Here is a 23,822-nt window from a genome sequence, read left to right as displayed (position 1 = left end):
ATTATCTGTGATTATTTTTCATGTTTGAGATGATCTGACTGCTAGGATGTTTCAAGATTAAAATCAACAAAATTTAAGTGCTCAGATTCAAGCGAAAATGCAACTATGAGTGCTCATAGTTGATTTAGCTCATTTACTCAGTTCTGTTTAGTTCTATGTACTCTTAAGACACCCTCTCGCCTTTAGTTTAGAAGGCTTCATTTTTATGAATTTTCTCAATCTAGATGACAATGCTGGTTGTCTCTGATGACGAACTTTGAATGAATCTGCTTTTTTTCCGATAGCTCCACCAAGGACCCTTTATTTTACCATCCTTTTCAAGGTCTCTTCCAGCCCATCTACAGGTCCTTTTTTATGACCAGTGTCAAAGAAATTCCACTCTAACTTAAATTCATTTCCTCTTTCAAACCAGCTTGTTTGAAAAGGGGTAGTGGTTTTTGAACGACGGCGTGTGCTCCCATCCAAAAAATCGTTTACTTTTTCTGCACATACGTAACTCATAGGTTTTCTATGAGTTTGAAAATGTCATACTATCTTGAATAGTATAATGTCAATGGTTGAACTATTCGTTGAACTATCTTGTCACGTCAAACACATGTATTACGTGATAAGATTTAAACATTCCTTTATTGAAATTTAATGAGGTCAACAAAGAAACCCTTTGGTATATAGATTAATGTTGTTATCTAAAGAGAATCATCATTATCTAATAAGAGAATATGTAAAAGTTCACGTTTGAAGCTAAATTTGCTCATCTTGCATCAACTTTTATATACTTTTCATGTATGACAAGACAAACATATTTCTTTTATATAGAACAATTTAACCAGAGACAAGTTTTAAATGCAGTTATGCTTTTCTGTCCTGATTTTACCTCCATATTGCCTGAACAAAGATTTAATGAATAGGTTAGACCTTCTTGAAAGCTTTTACGGAATCACAAAACTTTGACAGAAAACCGGCTTTGCTAGAAGAAAATGCTTAGTTTGAAAACCATTGATCAAATTGTTGTGAACTTATAAACACGCATGCTTGAATATGTGTATAATAACTAGTGCTGGGCATGGGTAATAAAACTCGTTAAACTCGCGGGTTTGTCTTCTCTCGAGTCTTGGGTAATAAAAATTTTGAGCATTTTGATCTTTCCGGTTTGGGTTTTGATTTGTGAGTTCGGGTTTTGGTAAACGAATCTGTTGTGTAGAGTGGACAAAAATCCGGTCTATTGCGCCCTAAGCACTAATTAACAACCCGTCTGTTAACGCTCCGAGCACGAATATTGGTCGATAAAAAATAGTAACAAATAATAAATAAATAGAATTATAATTGCATTGTAAATTTTAAGATATGTCTGATATTTAGAAATTTTAGACATAAATCCGTCTCAACAAACACGATACCTGAAAACCCGTTGGCCAAGAAGTACTCCTGCCAATCACTAATAATATGCATGCCAACAATTTCTACTCAACACATGTGTTTGCTAAACGACTTCTCATCCTCATATTCTATCGATAGGGCCATATATTAGAATACTTGGCAATATTAATTTATATGTATACATACATTAACATGTCTCTAAACACCAAACATTGGAGTTATCATTTTTCAGTGAACTATCGGCGTGTTTGAGGAGATCCTCATGAACCCTATACACTATTAGGTTGGCTGCTATACTACAGTACAAGTCTGAGTGAGCAGTATGGCCTCATCAAATACGGTAATGCTTATATCGGTACTCTTATTAGTACAATGTTTATCTTTGGCTTAATTAGACTTTTCAATCTAAATTGGCACTTTAATAAATTTTTACTTTCAGGGACTTTATTTAAAACACCTAAGTCCATCGACAACTGCAAATGATTTAAAACAGATATTTGGAAGAGCAGGAAATGTTAAGACAGCTCGAAAAGTCTCTCCTCAAACTGCACTTATTTTTTTCTTCAACACTGATGATGCGCAAAAGGTGCGTTCCTTTACTCCATTTTAGTTTGAGTATAAAAAGTGTCATTTAAACCATTGACATCTGTTAATAGTCTGCTGGCTTGATGAGCTCTTCCTGCACTAATGTTGCAGGCCATTGATCTCTTTCATGAAAGCAGCGTTGATGGTCGAACTATTCATGTCGAGTATAAAAGAAGCAAAAAGGAAAAACCCACAAACGCTGAGGTAACTTCAACATTGGATGACTGTAGTGGTGATCATGAACCTGTGTTTACAGAACGTCTCCCAGTGGATAGGGAAAAGTTTATTTATATGAAAGCGCGTAAACTTCCACAACAATTAGAGGCAGAGTTTCATATAAACATTAGTGTTGACAACAAAGCATCTGAAGTGGTTTGCAGAGGAAATCAAGTTGACATCCAAAGATTAACTTCAAAAATCCACCAATTGTCAAGCCAGTTCCATCTCATAGAATCAGCGGTCACCGAAGGGTTTGCACATTCATTTACTACCGTCGTATATAACGAGGTTATTGCAGAATTTAAAAAAAGCAAAGTGTTTGCAGGTTGGGACCTTCGCAATGGCACCCTACACATTTGCAGTGGCAACATACAGAGTGCTAACCGAGCACTTGAACTGATTCAGAAGTTTGTCACTGAGCGGAAATATCCTCTAGCCAATCAGTTATCAGATGGTGAAATTTACTGTGTCAAGCAGAACCCTGAATGGACGAATTTTCTCAAGAGCTTAGATGAAAATTTTCAGTCATGTGGTTTGCACATTCATTATGACGAACTGTCGAAGCAGCTACACATTGCTTTAAAAGCTAGCGTAGACATATCCACTATATTGAAGGAGTTGGAGAGATTCTTTGAACAGTTTAAAAATGTTGAAGAACCCTTTTTCTTTGATGAGAAAATAAAACCGCTAGTTTTGAAGAACAAAGATTACTATTTAAGACTTTCTAGTCGGTACGGTGTGACCTTGGACTTTGATCACTTTTCGTCGTCAGGATATTGCATTCTCAAAGCGCAATCAGAAGGCTCAATTGCGGTCTTCAAAAAAAGATTGACTGCCCTACAAGGCGGAATAGCTGAAAAGACTCGTGAATATCAGAAACCCGGTGAGGTTGCATGGTTCAAGTCATCAGTCGGAAAAATGAAGTTGGAAGATATTAGTACACTCTCCCAAACAATTGTTTTAGGTCCTAAGATAAGAACACCAGTTTCTCAAGCAATGGCATTAGATTCACCTCAGAAGGTGTCTGCACCTTCTGCATCAGTGACATCAAGTTTGTTAGTGAAGCTGAAGATTGTTAAGGGGGACATCTCAACGATAGAGGTATTATATATCTAGGATGTTCATATATATATGTATATACATATATACACTAAATATATATTAGTTTATTGTCAGCATGCTGCCATTTGAATTTATAGATTTATTTTTTGCTAGCTCGTTCGCAAAGGCCACTTGTGAGCTGGAAAAAGTATCACCCTATTTTTTAAGGCATACAATTTGTATAGCAATCACTATTTACCCTGCAATATAAATGGCGGAATTATGAAGATTCATAATCTTTGCAGATCATACAAAGTAGATGGACCAAAATATTCTTTGCATCTCTCAATGGGACAACAACTTTTAAATTACATATCGACGAGCTCTTGAATTTGTACAATGATATGTTTTGGTGGAAAATTCTACCGATCTAACCAGATATTCAATTCTGTTGCAGGCTGATGGACTTGTCAGCAGCCAAGGAATTATCGAAAAATGCATAAGGCGTCGATCTCAAACGAGAACAAGTCTCCAACAAGGTCTTCAGTCTGTTCCTATGCATCGTGATGGTAGATTTAAATACGTATCAGTCTTTCATCTGCAAACTGCTCACTGGAATAACACAAAGTCTATAATTGAGGTGAGCACAACTTTCGCGCATATATCCTTGTTGCTTACTACTTTCATGTTTAGGACTTTACAGTTCAATATAGTTATTGCATCAATTGAATTATCAGAATAAATCATATTTCAATCACTATTGATCAAATCTTTGGATGGCATTTTGTTATTTTGATGAAAATAGAGTTTTATTGAAACATGTTGAATGACACACACAGAAATCTTGTTCAATCTAGAAAGGTAGGCTGAGAATTATTACATTTTTGATAAGCAAACTTCATTACCTGGTTTTATATAACAATTTCCGTAATTCCACTATATATAAAATAGCTATTTTATCCGATTCCATTTATATTAATACGGCATGTGAAACTATGTATATAAATCTCAGTGTCCGTTCAGTTATAGCAATTATAATGTAACAATGAAAAATCTGCTTCGTCGAGGATTCAATCTCGGAACCTCCAGTTCTGGAGGCGTCAAGTTCATATATTAGACTATATTAGACGTTCAACTCAGCATAGCAAACAATAACGGTGAAGCTATTCATTACATGGGTTAATATACCCATAACAACATTGCGTCACATGTAACAATTAGCAGCTAACCTGACTAGATGAAGGCCTGGCGTTGCACTGGTAATAAAACCAGCTTATAAACAGTTGCAGATAATGTAGTGTAAAGGTAATACTGTAAGTAAGGTGAGGTCATGTTTATAAGCTGGTTTTATTACCCATGCACTGTAGAGCATACAGCTAAAGTATTTATATAATAATGATCATGGCTTCATTGGCTTCAAGAAATGTTGTGAATTGTCAGATAAAAGTGTGAGATGAATTTTGTGAGACGACCTCATTTGACTCACAGGTTTTACACATGTTTCAGGACCTGCGAAGAAACATTAGACGAGCATTAGAGGCTTTGCAAGGCAGCAGAAACATTGCTGTTCCAGTCATTGGCACTGGGGCACTTGGCTACCCTCCTGAGAAGGTTGCAGATGCTATGGTTGGTACTATACTAGATCACCTAACGAGTGCTGACACAGGAAACCAAACAGTGACTATTGTGATTCACCCTGATGCTGACATTGTTTGGGAGGTGAGTATGAGTGTCACTACAACTAGGTCTCTATTCAAGTGGTTAGTATGAACATCACTACTACTAGGTCTCTATTCAGGTGGTTAGTATGAATATCACTACTACTAGGTCTCTATTCAGGTGGTTAGTATGAATCTCACTACTACTAGGTCTCTATTCAGGTGGTTAGTACGAGTATCACTACTACTAGGTCACTATTCAGGTGGTTGGTGTGAATATCACTACTACCCTAGGACACTTATAGTTCGGTAGTATTTAGTTTCGTGAGTAGCATACAGAGTGAAATTTCGCTGCAACTTAATTTCGCAGCTCTGATGAGTGCGAAAATATAGTGATGTGAAAGTAAATGCAGTGGAACAAACATCATTAGATTCCTCAGGTCCAGTTCACTGGTACAAAATATTTTTCAATTTGGGACTACCGTACTTTTCGGACTATAAACTGCACCTCTATATAAGCTGCATCTGCTTTATTTTCCAAAAAACAATAATAAAACAATACATAAGCCGCACCTTGGTATAGGCCGCAGAACTAAGGACTGTGCTTTTTAACGTGGCAGCAACTTTGCCATTTAAAACGGAACAGTGCAGAACGGCACAGTTTCGTATTATCCGACGCTTTTTAACTTAGTGCCTAACGGGACAGTACCATGAGGCATTGTTTCGTATTTTCTTTCACCGCTAGAAGCGCACTAATTGGAGATTCCCGCTAGTGCGCGGTGAAAGAAAAAGCCACAGATTAGCCGCACCCTTATATAAGCCGCATGGCTCAAATCATCAGAAAAAGGTAGCGGCTAATAGTCCGAAAAGTTCGGTAGTTTGTATTTGTGAACCGAAGATAGAAATGTGTAGGCGAGATCAATAATGCAATTTGATCGCTTGCTGCCATTTGTCTCCTGGACTATCAATGACGTCAAGGTCCCTGCCGCAGTGACTATGTGGTACCAATATTAGAATTCAAGTATTTATAGCACGCGGTGACCAAGGCTCCGGGTTGTTATTGCTTTTGGTTGGTAATAAAATTCATCACCACAATAATTATTATTCAATTTTATGACTTTCCCTACCAGACTGTCATCCTCATCAGTTACAAATTCAATAACTAAACTAATATCATCATCTTCCTTATTTGTCTAGGCTTTTCCAAAAAAAACTTATTATCTTAATTTGTTTTGCCATGCTGCTCAGTCGGTGTAATAGCTATGAGTTTAGCAAAAATTGCCCAATGAGCCGAACCACACACGAAAATTGCCTGTATTTCTAATATGACGATTTTATTGTGAATGCCAATGAACAAAGCCATTTAATTTTGCGTTTTCACTCGTTCGTTATGATAGTTTAGTTTCGCTCATGAAATTTTCGCGAGAGGATGTTGCCGCGAAAATGCGAAAATTAGATGCCGCGAATACATAAGTGTCTTAGGATACTAGGTCTCCATTCAGGTGGTCAGTATGAATCTCACTATTACTAGGTCTCTATTCAAGCGGTTAGCATGAATATCACTACTACTAGGTCTCTATTCAGGTGGTTAGTATGAATATCACTACTACTAGGTCTCTATTCAAGTGGTTAGTACGAGTATCACTACTACTAGGTCTCTATTCAGGTGGTTAGTATGAATATCACTACTACTAGGTCTCTATTCAGGTAGTTAGTATGAATATCACTGCTACTAGGTCTCTATTCAGGTGGTTAGTATGAATATCACTACTACTAGGTCTCTGTTCAGGTGGTTAGTATGAATATCCCTACTACTAGGTCTCTATTCAGGTGGTTAGTATGAATATCACTATTACTAGGTCTCTATTCAAGTGGTTAGTAGTGGTATCACTACTACTAGGTCTATATTCAGGTGGTTAGTGTGAATATCACTACTACTAGGTCTCTGTTTAGGTCATCAAGGAGTAGCTTTTGGTTTACCACATCAGACATGTTGAGCGTAATAGGTTTTCTAACCACTTGGTCACATTATCATTTGCTTACTGATGTTTTTATGTGTAAATATAACATTCCATTGCTTGAGTAGTCAACCCCTTTGTTGTAACTTTTTGACAATGCATTGTAATGGCCTGCCATTTTATGCCAGCTGACATTTAGGCTTCTGCAGATGAGCACCAGCGTGTGAAACATGTGGTAGATTTATACATCTTTGGTCAGCTGTTTCGGCTGTTCTGTGTATTAGTTCTGTTACTTACAAACTGCCCCTACCCGCATATGATGAGCACTCATTTCTTTCAGTCATTTGGTCATTCGGCCTGTTGGTATATCCTAGTTTTTATGAGGAATTTTTTAAGGTGACATATTCTTTAAAGGGTTTCAGCTCATTGGCCTCGTATAGTCATCAAACTTACAAACTCTTACCTCTATCTTAGATATTCAATTAACTCTATTTTTCTCTACAGCCACTGACTTAGATATTCAATTAGCTCTATTTCTCTCTACAACAACTGACTTATATATTCAATTAGCTCTATTTCTCATCTACAACCACTGACTTATATATTCAATTAGCTCTATTTCTCTCTATAACCACTGACTTAGATATTCACTTAGCTCTATTTCTCTCTATAACCACTGACTTAGATATTCAATTAGCTCTATTTCTCTCTACAACCACTGACTTAGATATTCAATTAGCTCTATTTCTCTCTATAACCACTGACTTAGATATTCAATTAGCTCTATTTCTCTCTATAACCACTGACTTAGATATTCAATTAGCTCTATTTCTCTCTATAACCACTGACTTAGATATTCAATTAGCTCTATTTCTCTCTACAACCACTGACTTAGATACTCAATTAACTCTATTTCTCTCTACAACCACTGACTTAGATATTCAATTAGCTCTATTTCTCTATATAACCACTGACTTATATATTCAATTAGCTCTATTTCTCTCTACAACCACTGACTTAGATATTCAATTAGCTCTATTTCTCTCTACAACCACTGACTTAGATATTCAATTAGCTCTATTTCTCTCTACAACCGCTGAATTAGATATTCAATTAACTCTATTTCTCTCTACAACCACTGACTTAGATATTCAATTAGCTCTATTTCTCTCTACAACCACTGAATTAGATATTCAATTAGCTCTATTTCTCTCTACAACAACTGACTTAGATATTCAATTAGCTCTATTTCTCTCTACAACCACTGACTTAGATATTCACTTAGCTCTATTTCTCTCTATAACCACTGACTTAGATATTCAATTAGCTCTATTTCTCTCTACAACCACTGACTTAGATATTCAATTAGCTCTATTTCTCTCTATAACCACTGACTTAGATATTCAATTAGCTCTATTTCTCTCTACAGCCACTGACTTAGATATTCAATTAGCTCTATTTCTCTCTATAACCACTGACTTAGATATTCAATTAGCTCTATTTCTCTCTACAACCACTGACTTAGATATTCAATTAGCTCTATTTCTCTCTACAACCACTGACTTAGATATTCAATTAGTTCTATTTCTCTCTACAACCACTGACTTAGATATTCAATTAGTTCTATTTCTCTCTACAACCACTGACTTAGATATTCAATTAGCTCTATTTTTCTCTACAACCGCTGAATTAGATATTCAATTAGCTCTATTTCTCTCTACAACCACTGACTTAGATATTCAATTAACTCTATTTCTCTCTACAACAACTGACTTAGATATTCAATTAGCTCTATTTCTCTCTATAACCACTGACTTAGATATTCACTTAGCTCTATTTCTCTCTACAACCACTGACTTAGATATTCACTTAGCTCTATTTCTCTCTACAACCACTGACTTCGATATTCAATTAGCTCTATTTCTCTCTACAACCACTGAATTAGATATTCACTTAGCTCTATTTCTCTCTATAACCACTGACTTAGATATTCACTTAGCTCTATTTCTCTCTACAACCACTGACTTCGATATTCAATTAGCTCTATTTCTCTCTACAACCACTGAATTAGATATTCAATTAGCTCTATTTCTCTCTACAACCACTGACTTAGATATTCAATTAGCTCTATTTCTCTCTATAACCACTGACTTAGATATTCAATTAGTTCTATTTCTCTCTATAACCACTGACTTAGATATTCAATTAGCTCTATTTCTCTCTATAACCACTGACTTAGATATTCGATTAGCTCTATTTCTCTCTACAACCACTGACTTAGATATTCAATTAGTTCTATTTCTCTCTACAACCACTGACTTAGATATTCAATTAGCTTTATTTCTCTCTACAACCACTGACTTAGATATTCAATTAGCTCTATTTCTCTCTACAACCACTGACTTAGATATTCAATTAGCTCTATTTCTCTCTACAACCACTGACTTAGATATTCAATTAGCTCTATTTCTCTCTACAACCACTGACTTAGATATTCAATTAGCTCTATTTCTCTCTACAACCACTGACTTAGATATTCAATTAGCTCTATTTCTCTCTACAACCACTGACTTAGATATTCAATTAGCTCTATTTCTCTCTACAACCACTGACTTAGATATTCAATTAGCTCTATTTCTCTCTACAACCACTGACTTAAATATTCAATTAGCTCTATTTCTCTCTACAACCACTAACTTAGATATTCACTTAGCTCTATTTCTCTCTACAACCACTGACTTCGATATTCAATTAGCTCTATTTCTCTCTACAACCACTGAATTAGATATTCACTTAGCTCTATTTCTCTCTATAACCACTGACTTAGATATTCACTTAGCTCTATTTCTCTCTACAACCACTAACTTAGATATTCAATTAGCTCTATTTCTCTCTACAACCACTGACTTAGATATTCAATTAGCTCTATTTCTCTCTACAACCACTGACTTAGATATTCAATTAGTTCTATTTCTCTCTACAACCACTGACTTAGATATTCAATTAGTTCTATTTCTCTCTACAACCACTGACTTAGATATTCAATTAGTTCTATTTCTCTCTACAACCACTGACTTAGATATTCAATTAGTTCTATTTCTCTCTATAACCACTGACTTAGATATTCAATTAGCTCTATTTCTCTCTATAACCACTGACTTAGATATTCAATTAGTTCTATTTCTCTCTACAACCACTGACTTAGATATTCAATTAGTTCTATTTCTCTCTACAACCACTGACTTAGATATTCAATTAGCTTTATTTCTCTCTACAACCACTGACTTAGATGTTCAATTAGTTCTATTTCTCTCTACAACCACTGACTTAGATATTCAATTAGCTCTATTTTTCTCTACAACCACTGACTTAGATATTCAATTAGCTCTATTTCTCTCTACAACCACTGACTTAGATGTTCAATTAGCTCTATTTCTCTCTACAACCACTGACTTAGATATTCAATTAGCTTTATTTCTCTCTACAACCACTGACTTAGATGTTCAATTAGTTCTATTTCTCTCTACAGCCACTGACTTAGATATTCAATTAGCTCTATTTCTCTCTACAACCACTGAATTAGATATTCAATTAGCTCTATTTCTCTCTACAACCACTGACTTATATATTCAATTAGCTCTATTTCTCTCTACAACCACTGACTTAGATATTCAATTAGCTCTATTTCTCTCTACAACCACTGACTTATATATTCAATTAGCTCTATTTCTCTCTACAACCACTGAATTAGATATTCAATTAGCTCTATTTCTCTCTATAACCACTGACTTAGATATTCAATTAGCTCTATTTCTCTCTACAACCACTGACTTAGATGTTCAATTAGCTCTATTTCTCTCTACAACCACTGACTTAGATATTCAATTAGCTCTATTTCTCTCTACAACCACTGAATTAGATATTCAATTAGCTCTATTTCTCTCTATAACCACTGACTTAGATATTCACTTAGCTCTATTTCTCTCTACAACCACTGACTTAGATATTCAATTAGCTCTATTTCTCTCTACAACCACTGACTTAGATATTCAATTAGCTCTATTTCTCTCTACAACCACTGACTTAGATATTCAATTAGCTCTATTTCTCTCTACAACCACTGACTTAGATATTCAATTAGCTCTATTTCTCTCTACAACCACTGACTTAGATATTCAATTAGCTCTATTTCTCTCTACAACCACTGACTTAGATATTCAATTAGCTCTATTTCTCTCTACAACCACTGAATTAGATATTCAATTAGCTCTATTTCTCTCTATAACCACTGACTTAGATATTCAATTAGCTCTATTTCTCTCTACAACCACTGACTTAGATATTCAATTAGCTCTATTTCTCTCTATAACCACTGACTTAGATATTCAATTAGTTCTATTTCTCTCTACAACCACTGACTTAGATATTCAATTAGTTCTATTTCTCTCTACAACCACTGACTTAGATATTCAATTAGCTTTATTTCTCTCTACAACCACTGACTTAGATGTTCAATTAGTTCTATTTCTCTCTACAACCACTGACTTAGATATTCAATTAGCTCTATTTCTCTCTACAACCACTGACTTAGATATTCAATTAGCTTTATTTCTCTCTACAACCACTGACTTAGATATTCAATTAGCTTTATTTCTCTCTACAACCACTGACTTAGATGTTCAATTAGTTCTATTTCTCTCTACAGCCACTGACTTAGATATTCAATTAGCTCTATTTCTCTCTACAACCACTGAATTAGATATTCAATTAGCTCTATTTCTCTCTACAACCACTGACTTATATATTCAATTAGCTCTATTTCTCTCTACAACCACTGACTTAGATATTCAATTAGCTCTATTTCTCTCTACAACCACTGACTTATATATTCAATTAGCTCTATTTCTCTCTATAACCACTGACTTAGATATTCAATTAGCTCTATTTCTCTCTATAACCGCTGAATTAGATATTCAATTAGCTCTATTTCTCTCTACAACCACTGACTTAGATATTCAATTAGCTCTATTTCTCTCTACAACCACTGACTTAGATATTCAATTAGCTCTATTTCTCTCTACAACCACTGAATTAGATATTCAATTAGCTCTATTTCTCTCTATAACCACTGACTTAGATATTCAATTAGCTCTATTTCTCTCTACAACCACTGACTTAGATGTTCAATTAGCTCTATTTCTCTCTATAACCACTGACTTAGATATTCAATTAGCTCTATTTCTCTCTACAACCACTGACTTAGATATTCACTTAGCTCTATTTCTCTCTACAACCACTGACTTAGATATTCAATTATATGATGAAAACTTTAGCAGAATCTAGAAATATGACTGTTGAACAATGTTTTTCATTTCCAGATTTGCTCTGAAGTTGAATCTTAGCCTCTCTTCTGGTAAATATTTCAATAAAAATGTAAGTAATATGATATAAATAGTTCATAATGATCTTTTGGCAGGCTTTTCAAATAGAGTACAAGCGTTACAAGGGTGCAGTGAGTATCCCAACACCCGTCATGCCTGTGAAACAACCATCTGAAACAGTTAGCATTACCTTTCAAGGTGTGGAAATTGCCAATGTTAAAAAGGCTTTTGAGAAATTGGATATCGACTTGAAGCAAAGCATAAGCTCCGCAGATTGGTTAACTTCTCCAGAGAAAAATGCTATAAGGAAACTTACGCAACAAGAGGTAGGTCTAGGTCACCATGTTTGGGCTACTTTAGACGGAGAATCTTGAAACTAGACTATGTGCTCTCCCAATACAAACAACATGAAGATATTCAGCATTTATTGGGCCATATATTTTCACTGTAAGCTATTTTAGTATTGCACATTCTAGCACCAACTAGGCAGGCATAGTTAAAACTGAAGCATTGAAAGTTGTCATTCGTAATCTTATGATGCGGGTCGATGATATCTAATTGACTCTTGTTTTTGTTGTCATATATTATATAACCATATGATACAGGTGGATGATATCTACTCAAAGGTTGTTGGTTGGTATGTCATATATTATATAACCATATGGTACAGGTGGATGATATCTACTCAAAGGTTGTTGGTTGTTATGTCATATATTATATAACCATATGGTACAGGTGGATGATATCTACTCAAAGGTTGTTGGTTGTTATGTCATATATTATATAATCATATGATACAGGTGGATGATATCTACTCAAAGGTTGTTGGTTGTTATGTCATATATTATATAACCATATGATACAGGTGGATGATATCTACTCAAAGGTTGTTGGTTGTTATGTCATATATTATATAACCATATGGTACAGGTGGATGATATCTACTCAAAGGTTGTTGGTTGTTATGTCATATATTATATAATCATATGATACAGGTGGATGATATCTACTCAAAGGTTGTTGGTTGTTATGTCATATATTATATAACCATATGATACAGGTGGATGATATCTACTCAAAGGTTGTTGGTTGTTATGTCATATATTATATAACCATATGATACAGGTGGATGATATCTACTCAAAGGTTGTTGGGTTGTTATGTCATATATTATATAATCATATGATACAGGTGGATGATATCTACTCAAAGGTTGTTGGTTGTTATGTCATATATTATATAACCATATGGTACAGGTAGATGATATCTACTCAAAGGTTGTTGGGTTGTTGTATTATATTATATAACCATGAGATACAGGTAGATGATATCTACTCAAAGACTGTTGGTTATTATGTCATATATTATATAACCATATGATACGGGTGGATGATATCTACTCAAAGGTTGTTGGTTGTTATGTCATATATTATATAACCATGAGATACAGGTGAATGATATCTACTCAAAGGTTGTTGGTTGGTATGTCATATATTATATAACCATATGATACGGGTGGATGATATATACTCAAAGGTTGTTGGGTTGTTATGTCATATATTATATAACCATATGATACAGGTGAATAATATCTCCAGGAAGGCTTTCCACAGAAACCTAGAAATTGTGTTTCAACCTGATAAGCCAAACATCCGGCTGGAAGGTTTACACGACGATGTACACAGGATGAAGGAGGAGATAAACCTCATTCTTCACAAGAAAACTGATTCTAGTAAGACCATATTGACATATGTATTATCTTGCTTATGTTAGATATTTTATGGGAACCCTTCCAGCTGTTACTGATACATGTGCTATTGACAGATTATGAGTTGTGTGTCAAAGAGATATCATGTTACAGCGGGACTTAACATACTCTCCAGTCTCCCAGTAAAGATAAAAAAGTGTTATCTCGTTAAATGTTTTATGTCATTAAATTTTGTGCCTGTTAGTGCTATAGATATGTCTTCTTCTAGTGTGAATCTCTTGGAATCTGACTGTTTGGTAGTTTTTTAGCAGTTAGTACAGTCGACCCTCATTTGTTCTGACTGATACAGACTGGGCCATGTTCGGACATTGAAATATCCAGACATTAAAAAGTCCAGACATGTCCGATCAAGTAAAAAGCCCGGAAAGCCTGATCAAGTAAAAAGTCCGGAAAGTCTGATCAAGTAGAAAGTTTGGAAAGTCCGATTAAATAGAAAGTCTGGACATGTCGGATCAAGTAAAAAGTCCGGAAAGTCCGATCAAGTAGAAAGTTTGGAAAGTCCGATCAAGTAGAAAGTCTGGAAAGTCCGATCAAGTAGAATGTTCGGAAAGTCCGATCAAGTAGAAAATTCGGAAAGTCCGATCAAGTAAAAAGTCTGGAAAGTCCGATCAAGTAGAAAGTTCGGAAAGTCCGATCAAGTAGAAAATTCGGAAAGTCCGATCAAGTAAAAATCCCGGAAAGCCTGATCAAGTAAAAAGTCTGGAAAGTCTGATCAAGTAAAAAGTTAGGAAAGTCCGATTAAGTAGAAAGTCTGGACATGTCCGATCAAGTAAAAAGTCCGGAAAGTCCGATACGTAGAAAGTTTGGAAAGTCTGATCAAGTAAAAAGTCTGGAAAGTCCGATCAAGTATAAAGTTCGGAAAGTCCGATCAAGTAGAAAATTCGGAAAGTCCCATCAAGTTGAAAGCAATTATGTTGCACCTGCTAGTGGGTGTTTAAGGAACCTAAGTTTGATAAGTCCGATCAAGTAAAAAGTCCGGAAAGTCCGATCAAGTAAAAAGTTCGGAAAGTCCGATCAAGTAGAAAGTTCGGAAAGTCTGATCAAGTAAAAAGTTCGGAAAGTCCGATCAAGTAGAAATCAATTATGTTGCACCTGCTAGTGAGTGTTTAAGGAACCTGTATAGACCAGTTTATTAGCTGAAGATTTTTTTACTCAACGGATGTCCTTCTGACTAATTGAAATAGTATAGAGAATATTTGTAGAATGATGTATCAATAGAGAAGCGCTGATATCGGTGATGTGCCGAGGTGAAGCATGAAAGAGAAGTTCTAGCGGGGAACTACGCGATGTTGCAAAATTTGCATTTCAAAATGATTTTGGGAACAGCTACAAGTGTATTCCTCAAACTCTCAACAGGATTTAGAGCATTAAACTATCCTTTAAAATACTGACCAAATAGCTGAATAGTCATTTAGAACTAGCAATGTATCATTGGTAATCCTTGCTCCTAACATTGCTCCTTGTTCTAGGTTGTGATTTGAAATATCAAACGCATCTTGATCTATTGCGCAGTCGATCAAGATTTCAATCTTTGTATAAGAATAGTGGAATGCCCGGCATTGAACGGGTATTTAAAAACAGCTTATAAACAGTGGAAGGTAGTGTAGTTGCCTGCTACTTACTATTAGCCTGGCACATTGCCAATGGCTAATTTTAGTAGGCTAGTATCCGTATTGCTAAACTTACTGATAAGAACTGTGAGAGCAAGCTTTAGTGACGTTGTGTGTAACAGAATCACTATGTGTGTTTTAACCCAGATGATAACTCGTATCACTCAATGAGTTCATTGCTTCTCATGTAGATTAATGGGTTAGCTTGTCGGACGGGAGGTTCCGAGACCTTCTGCGACAGTGATTTTTCATTGCTAGATTGTAATCGCTATAGCTAGACAGGCACCGGATGACTACGACAAATTTTGAGATTTATGTATATAGATTAGAGTATTGATAGTTTTGAATCTTGAAAACTTGTTCTCTAATACAAGAGAGAACTGGTTTTCTTTTGCATTAGAGGGCGAGTTTTTATACTTTAGGCTGAAAGTATGCAATAATTAGTTGTTTGTTCTAGCTTTGCCTCCTCACTGGGACCACACGGGCGATGCAAGCAAGACACTGTATGTCACGTTGGAGAGACGCAGTCTGGAGTATCATAAGGTCATTGAAAAATTGCGTGAGACGTCTGGTGAGGCATCCATTAGGATTTGTCGGGTAGGAGTCGTATACTTACATGTCCATATATATCTTACTTATACTTACTCATATGTATTTTAGCTTTTTCTTGAGGTAATTCTGTGCTGTTGGTGGGTATGCAAATGGTCTCCTTTTCTGTTCGATGAAATGCAAGGTAACTTGTAAGTGGTTTCAGTATGATTTGTTTTGTAATGAAAAACAAGCATGTTTTTAAAATATTGACCTTTTTATATGAGTCAGGAAGAGTTGTATGCTATGCTTAAATCTCTTCGGTTAATTGTGAGTTGTGCTTCCCAATTAGTTGAGTTTGTGAACAAGTTGGCAATGTTAAATTCATATTCGAAGTAAAAATGTTGAGTTCATACTGTTCCATTTAAAATTGGGACTGAGATAGAATAATGTGGCCTTATGACCACAGACAGTGAGAAAACACTAGATTTGTGAGTTTCTGAAATTCGTCACTACGTCATGTTCTTGAACTGCTGGGCTGTCATTGGACAGTTTCAACCGTCCTTGATGGGCTTAACTTTGGGCTAGAAGATTAATATGTTTGTTTGGAAGAGCTTGAACTTGGTAAAGGCATAATATTGTGGCTATAATAAGTTCTTCACTGGCTTCACACTCGGTCAGTTTTCAGCTTTTCACGAAAACTCAAGTAAACTCAAGGCTTCTCACGAACATCTAAGTAGGTGGCTTTTGCGTGTCATCAGGTGTTAGAGTGTCGATCTGCCAATCTGGTGGATTAAATCCTTGTGAAAATATTGTATCGTAACCTCCAACTTTGGCTTCTGAAAAATGGACAGACAGACACCACTCTTACAATACTAAATATATATTTTTGTTTTACTTTATTTTAGAAAGTACAATATTTTTTATGTTTCTTGACAGCATAGACATTGCAGTCTAGAGAAAAAGTGAAACAATCAATTTACCATAAAACCTTACTTTGAATGCCATTGCGCTCTATTTTTCAACCCTTCTAGTGGCGCTTTATTAGAGGTGACGTTCAAATCAAGGGTGGCGTTGTATTTTTCAAACACCTTGTCAGGATGTTGAGAAGATAACTTTAACTCATTCACGGGCATTTAATTTCCTTCAGTGGTGCGACATGAACCCATTATGCAGCCAAGAACTTTGCTTACCTCCAACTTGTCATAGATTTTTCAAATAAATACTCAAGCTGATACATGTCTCTATCAGTTGATATTTATGGCTTGCAATTAACCAACAATGATAAAATTGCTCATTGACCAGTCATGCCACTCATACATAGTAGCGCCTTTTAGTATTTGAATTGAATAAAAGATTAGATTTCAATTATTGTTTGAGATTTCAAATTACAGTGATGGCCAAATTACTGAAATTAGTTGAGACCCTTAATTCCAAATTCTAATTTAGACTGATTGTCATATTTTTATTTTATAACATTAGTTGCTTATCTCAACGTAGTAAACTAATATATCAATAGAATCCTCAGACTCTGAGGAAGCTGTCGGCTCGTTATTTCCAGCAAAGGAGGCATGACAAAATATTAAAATTGTGCACTAAAACCCCAATGGCCCTTTTCAGGGCCACCAAATTATACAAAGAAGTGTTCAAAATTATTTTAGTATGATATCTAGCAGACACTGTGTCATAGATCAATCATAATCAAAATCTTGCTAGATATTGTAGTTGAAGATGTTGCCCAGTAAAAAAATTCAGCTAGTTATAATATTAATATAATTGGTTTCAACATAGGCCTACTCCTGACAGTATGAGAAATTAAAAAGCACATTTTTAGTCATCTAGCTGCTCTAACAGCCAGGTTATTTCAATATGAGCATGAATTTCAATAAACGTCTTATTTATTTTGGCCATCACTGTAACTTGTTGCACCAGTCGAGATTACTAACTGGGAATAAAGTAGATGCAAACATACAGTCTCAGCGGACCTTCATGTAGCCTAGATCAGACTGCAATTTACAAAAATTCTGCCTATCTTGAAAAAATAAGGCTACTTCGAAAGTTTCCATCTTGATTGCATAACGGATAGACTGTGTTCCTGTAGATTGAGCGCGTACAAAACAAGGAGCTTTACACACAGTATGAGGCACAAAAAAGTAAGGTGAAGAGAGAACTCCGCGAACTCCTTGATGGCGATTCCTACACTCTGGAGCATCAGCTCTGGCATGGGACGACAGTAGAGAGTATGAGGCAGATCTGTGCTCATGGCTTTAACCGCGGCTTCGCTGGCAAGAATGGTGAGAGACTATCCACTGCTACACGCATGAATTTAAAAATTGTTTAACATATGCTCTGCAGGTAAATATCATATGTTCCGCAGGTAATTAATTTATATTTAGCAGTTAATGAATATGTGTTTTGCAGGTAACTAATATATGTTCCGCAGGTAACTAATATATGTTTAGCAGGTAATTAATATATGTTTAGCAAGTAACTAATATATGTTCCGCAGGAAACTAATATATGTTTAGCAGGTAATTAATATATGTTTTGCAGGTAACTAATATATGTTTTGCAGGTAACTAATATACGTTTAGCAGGTAATTAATATATGTTTTGCAGGTAACTAATATATGTTTTGCAGGTAACTAATATATGTTTAGCAGGTAATTGATGTATGTTTAGCAGGTAATTAATATGTTCTGCAGGTAACTAATACATGTCTAGTGGGTAGTTAACATATGCTTAGCTGGCGGGCAATTGACATATGCTTGAAAAATACTTTTTATATGAAAGTGTCTCCCAGTATGAACACGCTCTGAATTATTTCCAACGTCGTAGAAATTCTTCCATTTTTAGCAATTATTAGTTTTGACTCAGTCGGTTTGCGGACGAAGTTATCTAAGTTACTGGATCTACCAAAGCTTTTTAGTCATGAAACCCTCCTAGTCGCCTACCCATATTTCACAACTGAACCCATTTCTGTAGGGAAAGTAGCAGTTACATCAATATAGCCTACGTTTGAATTTTAAATAAGGTTTGTAAGAATTTCAGCTTGATTATAAAGTAACCACTCTTTGAAATCATTTTATGCAAATTCCTTGCATTTTTAGTAAATTTCGTAATATGAATGTTAAAAGCGGTCAACTCCTCTCCACCATTGTGCAATTTTAAAATGTGGGTTGAGACATTTATTTTTTTAGTAAGAAAATCATAATATTTTACAATGACGAATGAAATTATTTGCTTCTTACGCTACAGATGTGACTCGCCTGAAGCGTTCCATCTGTAATGCAATGTAATGCGATATAATGCAATCCACCTGAAATTAAACACTCCCCTGCTCTGATAGTTTAAAATGAATTTCGGCAGATCTATTTACAGAGACACCTACACCTTTAGTGTAAATTACGTTTGCTTACTCAAAATACATCTAATATTAGAATATATAATCTAATAGAATCTAATATAAGAATAGTACGTCTTCATGTAATAAATATAAAAAGTGCATAGCTACTTACTACTTAGCGGCTACTGTATTTAATAGTTAATAGGTCTACGCTGTAGAATTGTATTGACTCGAAGCATCCTACCGGAAGAATTGAATCTTTACTGTCACCATAGAGGAATTATAGTTTGTCTGCGCGCTGACAACAAGCTTATTTATAAGCTTTATAGCTGCTCATGAATATTGTTCATTCTACCGAAAAGCCTTTATACCTAAAGAAAACTAAATGACCATGTATCGCAGTGTTATCAGATCCACCCAAAACTTAGCCACAATAAATTTAGGAAGTTAGGTTATCATTGTGCCTACAACGAACGAGTTGCATAGTTTATCTTATACTCCCAAAACAAGCACAAAATTTTGGTTTCAATTTATTTTATTTCTGGTTTAGGATGGATAAAAAAATATTGTAAACAGCGACCTAAACGTATTTCTGCTAGTGAAATCCTTCAACACTGAGTCGATGCTATTTTGACTGCTACATTTTTAAAATAGATGAAGTTTGTCTGCTTTTTGGTCAAACTGCAAAAACGATACTGATTTTCTTTTGCAGTCAGTTTTACTAAGCTACAAAAATATTTTTTGTTGATTCTAAAAAACTTTTAATTTTAAGTTATATGACAGAAACTCTGCTTTTACAGCAAACATACGGAGTGTATGCTAGCAAAAAATAGTAGTCATGACTTAATTCCTCCTAAAAAAGGAATAAAATCCATAGTGAAATAGTTTCTATTTGCTATACATACAGTCTATAGACTTAGTTAATGCGTGTAGCTAAATTAGCGATTTTATTATTAAATTTTTAAGAATTGATTTTGTTTATTTGGGAGAATTGAATTGAACCGAGTCATTGGAGTTAGGATAGCTAAAAAATTGAGAATTGAATTTAAGGTGTTTTGCAATGAATTGTGAATTGAATTGATTCTCACACGACATACGATGCAAAAAAACTGGGAATCGAATTATTAATTTTTTGATGAGAATTGAATCATTCTTTTTGAGAATTGAATCATTTTTTTTGAGAATTGAATTGAGTCATTTTTAAAGCCTTAAAAACGTTTCTGTTTCCTACCACATGCATATTGCATCACATATAGGTATGCTCATCTTAGACATAAGCTTTCACCTCGGATAACAAATATTTTGTCACTCAAAAGGTTCCAGTCAAGCACACAACCGTTTTGGTCTTACCCATGCTGTGAGAGTTTCAGGAATGAGTAGTCACTTGCTGATAGGAAGCTTTTTATTAGAAAGGGTCAACTCCACAGCGATGAACACTTGTATTTAGTACACCTATATCAACAGAGGCTTGCAAGGAAAAACAGCTGAATTCAGAATTGAATTGATGTCATTTTAGCCGTTTACTGTCTTATAACGATTCCATTTGTTGCATTCTGAATTATGATTAAGACAGCTGTAAAGATGAACTTACAGAAAATTTTAGTAGCTTTCCTCAGAAAGTATCACTTTTCTCTATCATTTGTGATGTTTGAGGTGCTGACTGCCAGGGTGTTTCAAGATTAAATTTGACAAAACTTGATCGCTGTTAAAATGCTCTGAATTAAATGTGTGTGAAATGTCGTCACTAGTTGCTATCGGTACTATAGTAAATATAGCAACTACGATATTGACCATGTTTTGACTGCGATCAAGTTATGTCGATTTTAATCTTGAACCATCCTGGCAGTCAGCACCTCAAACATAAAAAACAATCACAAATGATAGAAAAATACTTATACTTTTTAATGACATCTACAACAATGTAAGCTCATCTGTAATGAAGAAATAAAGTGATTATTGATTTTGCTAAGAGGGATGTGTCTAATCAAACGTCAGTTTTGGTCAAATCAGCCGAACCAAAGGTTTAGTTTTGTTGGGTTTACTCACAGGAGCTGGTTCAGTTGACCTTCAGACTCTAATGCAGTTACTCAGCTTCCTTGAGTGTCAGTTGGTGTTTGCTTTCCTTGAGTGTCAGTTGGTGCTTGCTGCCCTTGAGTGTCAGTTAGTACTTGCTGTCCTTGAGTGTCAGTTGGTGTTTGCTGTCCTTGAGTGTCAGTTAGTACTTGCTGTCCTGCAGTGTTAGTTGGTATTTGCTGTCCTTGAGTGTCAGTTGGTACTTGCTGTACTTCAGTGTCAGTTGGTGCTTGCTGTCCTTGAGTGTCAGTTGGTGCTTGCTGTCCTTGAGTGTCAGTTGGTGCTTACTGTCCTTGAATGTCAGTCGGTGCTTGCTGTCCTTGATTGTCAGTTGGTGCTTGCTTTCCTTGAGTGTCAGTTTGTACTTGCTGTCCTTGAGTGTCAGTTGGTACTTGCTGTCCTTGAGTGGCAGTTGGTGCTTGCTGTTTTTGAGTGTCAGTTGGTGCTTGCTGTCCTTGAGTATCAGTTGGTGCTTGCTGTCCTTGAGTTTCAGTCGGTGCTTGCTGTCCTTGAGTGTCATTTGGTGCTTGCTTTCCTTGAATGTCAGTTGGTGCTTGCTGTCCTTGAGTGTCAGTTGGTGCTTGCTGCCCTTAAGTGTCAGTTGGTACTTGCTGTCCTTGAGTGTCAGTTGGTACATGCTGTCCTTGAGTGTCAGTTGGAACTTGCTTTCCTTAGTGTCAGTTAATACTTGCTGTTTTTGCAGCTGTTGCTTATGGACATGGCACTTACTTCTCTACTGAGTCTGGCTACTCAACCAAGTTCTGCAAAGATCAAAGTGAGAGGTGCATCATCCTCGCCAAGGTCGTAACCGGTCGATACAAGCTAGGCAACAGCTCTACCACTACAAAGAATCTGCCAACACAGTATCACTCAACTGTAGACAGTGAGCGGAATCCTTCCAAATTTGTGGTCTATCATGATGCAGCAGCTTATCCTGAGTATGTTGTACATTTCCTGCCTTTATCAGAATTAGATTTGTGGTAGCGACATCAATCAAGTTTTCTGCTTTCACATCTTGGAATAGTTTTTAACCTGATTTTATGAATGTGTGGTCTTGTTCTCTACCATAATGCAGCTGTATATTTTTAGTATGTTATTTTTATTCATGGACTGATCTATAGTGGAAAGGAGCATAGTTAAACTACGCAATGATGGAATTATGAAATTATTTATTTTATTTTGTGTACTCTTTCATGGTTTCAAGCCATTTCATTCATCATATATGGACTGTTACAAGCAGATGTCTGCCCAAAGTCACAGCATTGCCATTTTACTTACTGTTCTGTGTATTGGTTGGAGTGTGCAATTTTATACCTGTGGTATGCGTAACCTAATCGAATAATAAATATGAACATAAGCACTAAACATTGTTATTTAAAAACTAATATGTAAGTTTCATGTACACTTACTTTTGTTTGCAAAACAAGTTTACACTATGTCCTCGCATATAAGCCCTGAAATCAAGGAATTCGCAAGAATTCACATATAAGCTGACACGTAACAGGCCTTTCATAAATATCAAGGCAGAAGGTTGCAGAAGTTGAGCGGAAAAAGTACAGAACGTTTCTAATTGATGAGTGCAGTGTAATGTAAGAGCTGTTTGCCCAAATAATTCTTTATATTCTGTGTAGCTTAATGGTTTAGCATACCGTCTGTAGAAATGGTGGTCGTAAGATCGAATCCAGTGCCATGTGGATTTTTCATGTCTATGTATTTCAACTACTATAACTGGACAAAGGGTTTATTAAAAAGAAAAACACTGAGATTTATATAAAGTCGACCCTCACCATTTGATTTTTATTCGTCTCAGTGTTAGCATTGTAAGGCGAAAATGTTGTATAGAGGTGTATAGAAACCCATAGTAATTATATAAACACCCGATGGTATGGTAAAATACATCAAAATTTTATATACATATTAAAAAGTATGTTAACCTTAGTAACTATAATTACCTACGGTAAGTTTAGTGTGTTCAGTGGTTATGATCTGCAATAAATTGTAACATTACAATGTATTACGTGCAGGAAATACCAAAGGAGTTCTTACATTCAAGACAAGCGTATAACATAAATATTGAATCTAACTTAAATAAATTTAGCTTACTAAACACATACTTGAAGAAAGTTTTAGTATGTATTTTACTAAACATCAACTTTTTCATCGGCTAAAATTTTATCATGTATCTGTTTCCGGTTTCGTTTTTGCTATAACTTATTACTAACAACACTAAGCTGAGAGAGAGAGGGAGAGAGTCGAGAAAGAGAGAGGGAGGTAGTAA

At 35.5% G+C, this 23,822-nt stretch overlaps 1 protein-coding gene across 2 annotated transcripts; it reads left to right on the top strand.

Annotated features, from left to right (window-relative positions):
• The first annotated feature begins 1,648 nt into the window (after positions 1 to 1,648).
• Positions 1,649 to 22,869, top strand: LOC137404187 (uncharacterized). 2 transcript variants are annotated; one of them, XM_068090348.1, is made up of 11 exons: positions 1,649 to 1,717; positions 1,817 to 1,963; positions 2,074 to 3,282; positions 3,680 to 3,862; positions 4,729 to 4,941; positions 12,315 to 12,545; positions 13,801 to 13,951; positions 16,055 to 16,194; positions 18,227 to 18,419; positions 18,547 to 18,568; positions 22,248 to 22,316. In XM_068090348.1, exons 1-10 carry the CDS (start codon positions 1,700 to 1,702, stop codon positions 18,552 to 18,554), a joined length of 2,493 nt encoding a protein of 830 aa, XP_067946449.1. In that variant the 5' UTR covers positions 1,649 to 1,699; the 3' UTR covers positions 18,555 to 18,568; positions 22,248 to 22,316. The 2 variants fall into 2 exon arrangements, with proteins under 2 accessions (XP_067946449.1, XP_067946448.1); XM_068090347.1 differs by lacking the exon at positions 18,547 to 18,568 and having other exon boundaries at positions 22,248 to 22,869.
• The last annotated feature ends 953 nt before the right edge of the window (positions 22,870 to 23,822 follow it).

Source organism: Watersipora subatra, chromosome 9, assembly GCF_963576615.1.
Source record: "Watersipora subatra chromosome 9, tzWatSuba1.1, whole genome shotgun sequence".
In the NCBI taxonomy this organism is placed as follows: Eukaryota; Metazoa; Bryozoa; class Gymnolaemata; order Cheilostomatida; family Watersiporidae; genus Watersipora; species Watersipora subatra.
Note: the sequence above shows the minus strand (reverse complement) of the source record. Positions and strands in the feature narration are given on the sequence as shown.

Bases quoted from the DNA above. Each gene is read 5' to 3' on its own strand.
- LOC137404187 (XM_068090347.1), top strand. The intron at 12,546-13,800 runs GTAGGTCTAGGT...CATATGATACAG, and splicing joins GGAAACTTACGCAACAAGAG to GTGAATAATATCTCCAGGAA. The intron at 16,195-18,226 runs GTAGGAGTCGTA...GTGTTCCTGTAG, and splicing joins CATCCATTAGGATTTGTCGG to ATTGAGCGCGTACAAAACAA.